This window comes from Cyprinodon tularosa, unplaced genomic scaffold (assembly GCF_016077235.1).
Source record: "Cyprinodon tularosa strain WSP-4 unplaced genomic scaffold, ASM1607723v1 ctg571, whole genome shotgun sequence".
Taxonomy (NCBI): domain Eukaryota; kingdom Metazoa; phylum Chordata; class Actinopteri; order Cyprinodontiformes; family Cyprinodontidae; genus Cyprinodon; species Cyprinodon tularosa.
In genome coordinates this window covers 595860-603230 of record NW_024039309.1, presented here as the reverse complement: position 1 = coordinate 603230, position 7371 = coordinate 595860, and the positions used below count along the sequence as shown (strand labels likewise).

At 39.7% G+C, this 7371-nt stretch overlaps 1 protein-coding gene across 4 annotated transcripts in view; it reads right to left on the bottom strand.

The window, feature by feature from the left end:
- Positions 1-848: 848 nt before the first annotated feature.
- Positions 849-7371, bottom strand: part of LOC119797143 (coiled-coil domain-containing protein 171-like) — a 43433-nt gene continuing 36910 nt past the window's right edge. For 3 of the 4 annotated variants that reach the window (XM_038306097.1, XM_038306096.1, XM_038306098.1), the window contains exons 22-25: positions 6925-6979; positions 6675-6806; positions 6445-6597; positions 849-1365 (exon numbers count right to left, since the gene is read on the bottom strand). In XM_038306097.1, the coding sequence (XP_038162025.1) occupies positions 1267-1365; positions 6445-6597; positions 6675-6806; positions 6925-6979 (439 nt within the window). In that variant the 3' untranslated portion in view covers positions 849-1266. Of the gene's footprint in view, positions 1366-5991; positions 6211-6408; positions 6598-6674; positions 6807-6924; positions 6980-7371 lie in introns of those variants that run through there. The other variant, XM_038306099.1, reaches the window with a different exon arrangement.

The window sequence follows — 7371 nt, the reverse complement described above, 5'->3', positions numbered from 1 at the left end:
CTTAGATATAATCCTTTAGTATCTGCTTAGAATAGATTTTCTCAACTTACATCAATTATAAGTTTCAATCCTGAGCTATCTCTATAGTTCTGCTGCTATAGGCTTAGACTTCTGGAGGACATAGGGACCCCCATTTCATCATTCTGCTTCATTTCTCTATTCTCCCACTCTGCAGGATCTGTTAGTTCAATCTCTAACTTTCTGCTCTCTGCTTTTTCTCATAGTAGCTTCATCTGGTCTGTTCCTGTTTGGCTGTGACTCCATTCTGGAGAGAAACATCAGCTGTGCTGCTGCCATCAACACCTTTGTTTATAGATGTTGGAGATCGGCCTGTTTTCCAGTGTAGTCCTGTTTCTCTGTCTGTGACTAACTGGATGTGCTCTCTTCATCCTCTGGCATGGGAGCTGGCTATGAGCTCGTCTGCCTGGCTGTGTGTTTCCTGGACGGGTTCGCCTTTTACAGCTGCTTTTTGTATCTCTGCTTCTGTCTCCTTGAACCCCAGTCGGCCTCAGCAGATGGCCGCTCACACTGAGCCTGGTTCTGCTGGAGGTTTCTTCCTGTTAAAAGGGAGTTTTTTCTCTTCACTGTCGCTACAAGCATGCTTAGTGTGAGGGATTGTATTTGAGTCAATGAGTCGATGCAATCAGCTGGTTTTCCTTAGATAGAAAATTAATCAATTTGACTGTATGATCTGGTGAAATGGAAAGCACCTTGAGATGACTTGTGTTGTGAATTGGCGCTATAGAAATAAACTGAATTGAATTAAGTTTTAATTTTTGCATTTCTCTCCAAGAATTTGCCTTATTTTTCTATTCTTACCTTTTCATTCACTGATCTTGTTTTGAATCTTTTTTTTTTTGCAACCGTGGCCTTTATATAAAAGAGACTGACAGGAAATCTGGTTAAAATAGAAGGGATGCATGAATATTTAGTCACCTGACATTATCTAAATAAATTAATGTCCCGTTTGTTTTACACAAAGTTCTGATTCTGAAACTTTGAATCGACCCGTTTGTCTACAATGACCATCTGGCCATCAGGAGTCTTCATGCCGCCAGCTGGGAAAATCGATACTCAAAGTCCCCTAAAGACGATGCATCCAGTTGGAATGAAACACTTCCTGATGGTCAACTTCATATCCAGTTCAGACTTCAAGAGTTCTTTGTTCTTATTTCATTACTGAAACCAAATTAAGAACAAGAAAGTCGTTCTATTTCAAAGTGCTACATGTGATAACAGATGGGTCAAACGTTCTTTGGCGTTTCTTCACAGCGGCTCCGCAGAGAGACCAGAGATGGGAGGAAGGTCGCGTATTTCCCAATCATCATCATCATCATCATCAGGTTGTTCAGGAAGCTCTTCCACCTCAAAGACAAACATTAAGATATTTTTTTAGTCATTTTCAAATGATGAAAAAAATATTTTTCATAAATACTTACTGTAGATTTCTGAATGCATAGTTTAAAAAAAGTTAACATAAAGAGTAAAAATGTCTCAAGTTTAAGATGAGAAAACCAGAAAAACTGACCTGGTTTTATCAGGATAGAGAGAATTTGAATGCAGAAGTTGGTTTGCAGTTTTTCTGGGCATCACATGATATGCCAGCTTTAGTTACCAATTAGGAAGAGTAAAAGAAATGACTAAGGCTCCCATACTCTGCTTCTTTTTCAAATTATAGGATCTTTCCAGAATAAAATTCCAAAATTCCAAGAACCAGCCTATAAAGCTTTGACCCTCTACTACCAGTAAATATGTAATCAATAGGGCTGCAACTAACAATTATTTTGCAAATTGATTAATCTGTGGATTCTATTTAATAATCACATAGCAAAAGGTTCCTTAAAGAAGAACTGATGCTTTTCCACTTGAGTTCTGATAGATCATACGGACATTAATGGATGATTGAAATAATCCTCAACTATTTTAGTAATTGATTAATCATTAACTGGAGTTTAGGGACTCTAAAAAATCCTAATTAGAGCCGTAACTGTACCAAAATTAAAAAGAAATATATATAAACTAGGGCTGTCAGTTTTAAAGCATTATTAACGCTGTTGGGTTCAAAGAAATGTGAGTTTATAGAGGACGAAATGATCAGACACAGACAGGGATTTGCAACAACAGCCTCTGCAGAAGGGAGAAGAACTGCTAGCTCACAACCAGGACCTTTTCTCACTGCTCCCTTCACAGTAGAGCCTTTTATTAACAGATTACAACATAATAGGGTGGGTCTTAAAACAGAAGACCCCGTAATGATTTACTGGCTGGAAGCAGGACTTCTATGTTTCATATGTACACACATTAACTTTACAATCGTCATTCAATAACCCTAACAAACGCGTAACTGGTTTAGACTATAATGGCGACAATTTTTTTAACGCACGTTAATCGCGCATTAAAACAAACGCAACGTTCGCTTTTGTTCTTTATTTTTCCGCAGCGCTCTCTGTACTGTTTGTTTTACCCCCGGCGCTTTCCGTAGCTTCAGGAATGGGTTCTACTGAGTGAGTATAGAGATCAATACCATTATAAATAATTAATATAATATATAGATCACTGGTGTCATGAACTAAATTTACAGCTGGATATGTACCGCATATAATATACAGGTGGATATTACTATAAAAGGGTTTTACAGCGTCTCACTGGCTTAGTGCCAATAAGACAAAGAAATTAACTAAGTCATGTGGACTGCACCGCTGCTACAATTCCTGTTCAGACCAAAGGAATATTAAAGCATTTTGAAAATGTTCTACATGTAAAATGTTATGTTGTTGAGATGATTGCAAAGCCCAGTTATTGTAATTTCGTTTGATTAATTTATTATTTTGTGGGTAACTTCATTTTATTTGAACTAGGTCTGTATGTGCGGAATGTGCACTTTATTTTAACAGTACATCTTTATTTTTGTCCTATGTTTGAGAAAAAAAAATACTGTTTACTGTTCTGTAGTTTTGTACAGATTTGATGTAAGCATAACCCCTATTTTTTTTTTTTACAATTTGAATAATTATTGGCCTGAATTTAAACCAGGATATTTTTATTCTAGTTTCTTAAAAGTGCTTGAAAAATAATGATAATAAAAAAAAACTTTTAGTATAAGAATGTTTATACATTGTTGCACAATTGTATTTTTAAAATGCTCAAATAAAATAAAAAGATAAAATATGCCATTAATCTCGAGTTAACTGTCGATATTAGGTGATTAATCGCGATTAAAATTTTTAATAGTTTGACAGCACTAATATAAACATTTTGCATTCAAGATAAATATAACATTTCGTCTGACAATAACGATCCAGAACTCCTCAAGTAGAACATTTTTGGTTTCAACCGCTTTAATTCAGTACAAAAAAACTCTTCCTTAAGGAACATTTGGTTATCTGATTATTCATCGAAAAAACAATCGACAGATTAATCGATTAGCAAAATAATCATTAGTTGCAGCCCTTGTGTAATTTCATCATAGTTGCACTTTAAGTAGAGAGACAAAGGGAGAAATTAAAAAAAAAATACATTGGCTTAAATGGCCCAGAAAAAGCAGCCCTTTATCCACAGTTATTTGATAGTTTCTGCCGTAGTTACATTTAGCATCAACATAACTGATTAAAGAAAGATTTCATGTTCCATGTAAATCACTCCTTAAAGTCGTAGGGAAGCGGCCGTTCCAAACGTTGCATTTCTGAATTCTCCTGAATGGTGCCTGACTTTACATGAGTAAATAAAGTGAATGTGATTGGTCGATTATCAAGGGGGCGGGATTGTTGTGGCGGAAGGTTCGCAAGCAGCTTTGGTTGTGGCCGGTTTGTTGAAAGCATCTTGCTAACCAGTTAGCAACTTAGTGCTAGTAGGTTCCCAATGGGAAATTCCATTGGGACCAAGTAGCACTAAATTGGTGACTTAGAAACGACGCTGTCAAGGAACGCTATGGACAGAGGAAACATGCAAGAGGAGGAGAGTTTAGTGTCGGAGGTCGTGGATGAGTCTCCTCTGTCATACATTGTTTATCTAGAGGAGGAAAGCGGGGACGAAGATGTTGTGGAAGAGGACGCCAGGGCGGCAGAAGCTTGGTTTGGTGTAGAAGGCTTCCAGTCGTACATGTTTGAGCCCTTGCCTCGCAACGCTGCCAGTTCTGTTAGCTCTACGCCTGCTGAAGACACAGACGTCCATCCCCGTGAACACTGGGACGCAACTCAACTAGGGGTGTAAATAATAATCGTTTTGTATCGATGCATCGATCCAAAAGCCGACAATCCGATGCATCGACACGTCCGCAAGATAATCGATTCATGTTTTTTTTTTTCCTCCGGTCTATTTTTATCCATTTGCTCCTGGACGTTATTCTCCCTCCCGTGCTGCGGTGCCGCTAAACCTATTTTGCCCTCCTACCTCGCTTCCTGGTTATACTCTAACAGCAGTGTGTTGCAGTGAGCTTCATACAGACATTTTTAAATTATGCTCAATATTGAAGCGTGGTCTGAGCTACACACTGTGGGTCTAGATACGGGGGAAGTGGGGACGAGTTTAGTCCGACGACGGAGGGACATGAGGGCCAAAAAGAGCGGAGATCCAGCTGGAAAAAGGGTCCCAGCGGTCTCGCGCACCTCGCTCTTCTAGCGGGTCAAACTTCACGAGTTGTTTTCCGCAATTTCGGTCATAAAAGCAAAACAAGCCGGCCTCCTGTCTGGTGCACTGTTTGCGGTCAGCTACAATCTGGGAGACGTGCAGCAGAGTGTCTCTCAAGGGGGCGGTGACGTCAACACTCTGGAGCCTTCTTCTTCTTCTTTTTTTTTATGGCGGTTGGCAAACAACTTATAGGTGCATTACCGCCACCTTCCAGAATGGAGTATGGACCAGACAAACTATCATATTCTCCCTAAAATACCCGTTCTTCTTAGAAACTTAAAAATACTCCCAAAAACTACATCCCCAGATTACCTTTGAAACAATTCCCTTATATCTAGTTTATTTTTATTCCTGTCTAACTCTCTACACAACATCTCTCTTTCCTGAGTATATTTATTACATTCTAAAAAAATATGTTGGACAGTTTCTCTGGAGCCGAGGTATTGCATTAAACTCATTAGACTGATTTTGTGCAGTATTTTTTGATTCAACTTTTCTACTTCTGTTATTTGCTGTTGTTTCTAAAGAAAATGCATAATGATATTACAGCTTTCATTGATTTATTTAAAACTTGAAACTTTGTTTAGCCTGTAAGGTGTAAAAAAAAAAATAATAATAAGAAAAAATTTAACCGACTAATCGAATCGAATCGTGGTGTATTCTTGAGAATCGAAAATAATCAAATCGTTGGGTCAGGAAATCAATACTGAATCGAATCGCCATGATGGATGTGATTTACACCCCTAAACTCAACGTAACTTCAGCCCAGCAAACGTCTCCTTGGAGCGCTCATGCTAACTAACGCAAACATTATTGCTAACACCACAAAACAGATTCTCACAAATGCAACAACTCAATCACACAGTCTCACCACGCAATCGCTCACCAATAGATAAATCACTCTCTTCGACTGCACACCATAGCCTAATAAGTCTCAACAATTTGCTCTCCAACTTTCCACCTGTAATGGTCACTAAAACTCTGTGAAGATTCTTATTTCAACCGTTGCGTATATTGGCTACGACATATGACTCAAGAAGCTATGACCGAAAAAAATTGATTGACAGATGAACGTTGATATATGATTGGCCGAATCGAGGAGTTCAGGCTGACATATAACTAACTGGCCTGCATAAGATAAAGAAAAAAAACACTTCACAATTTTCTAAATTTAGGGACAATATGGTCGGAGAAAGAGTACATTTATATACATGTTTAGGCCAGAATGATTTGATATTTAAATATGATTTCCCTACGATTTTAATTTATCTCAGAAGCAATCCTGCTGTGCAGAACAATAATGCAGTCCTCCAGCTTCAAACATCTGACCTAAATTGTCCTCAGAGGATGTGAGGAGCAGAAATAAGTCTGAAAGGAACCAGCAATTTTTGGCAGTTTGGGTTGAGAAGGTGCTGACCAAGAAACAAGATTCAAGGTGAGTCTTTTATAGAAAGGCACAGTGGTGGCATCATGTTGTAGAGGGTCTGTTTCACATGTAATAGATGGTAATATTCTGCATTATCGTTTTAAACCTCAGCCATTAAAACTCTGCTCCATTGATGTTCAGGTGAGCTACAATCAAGCCAGACATGGGCAATGTGGAGTCAACAAGTCATCTCCATGTCATGTATTTGTTCTACCCAGCCACTGAAGCAGGTGAGTCCAATCTTCACCGTGAATTAACCTGTGCAGATTGGACTCACCTGGTTAATTGGCTGGGTAGATTAATACATGACATGGAGATGGCTTGTTGACTCCACATTGCCCATGTCTGAATCAAGCTTGATGATAGGAAATGATAAAAACATGAAGTCTTACTGGAAAATAGGTCAGACTCTCTTGAAGGCAGGCGTCCTGCAGCTCGCTGCGTAAAGCAGTCACATGACTGCGATGGGCGGACACCTCCTGCTCGAGCCAGTCGATTCTGGAGCTACAGGCGTGATGGAGTTGGGATACGACGGATAGAAAGCTCTGCAGACAGAGAGGGGAGGATGATGCGGGGTGCAGAAGGGGTGCACCGCTCTAGTTGGGCACAGTCTTTCTGCTACCTGACAGGCTGCAACCTCAGGATACCTATCGAGGCATTTTGCTCCGCTCAGATCCAGAGGTTCCAGGTTGAATAGCAGGGGGCGGCGGTGAGTGGTAGCAGAGCGCTGAGACTGGACCAGACTCTTTCTAACCTGTGGAGCACAGGGCATTGGGTCCAAGGCCGTTTTTTTTTTTTTTTTTTTGGGGGGGGGGGGGGGGGGGGGGGGGAATCCACAGAGGGTCTAAATATGTTCAGGTGGTTCTGCTCACCTGCTTGCAGCTCATCTCTGCAGCCTTCATGCACCGGATCACCCATTCCTGACATCTGAAAAACAAGTTTTAAAGAGTTGAAGGTCCTCCTTTCACTGCGTTTTGTCTTTTAATGTGCCGTTTTAAATTTGTGTCTGTGGAGTAAAAATGAGCACGGGGAGATGATTTGCAAAGAAGAAAAAAGTTTTTATTCCGCCTTGCAGAGGAGAACGACACAAACAGCTGAAGACAGCTCCCCAGTGTGATTCTGAAGCATTCAGAAACACACCCCTACATTTAAAAAGAATCCACAGCATACACACACATGAACATTGAATTTTCCTAAGAGAAACACTTCATCAAAAGACATAAATATACGTTCAGTTAAACATTTCAGACAACTGTTTTCCGTTCACACCAGAGACAGGACTTGAGGATCTTAAACGCAATAAGGACCTGTTTATCTAT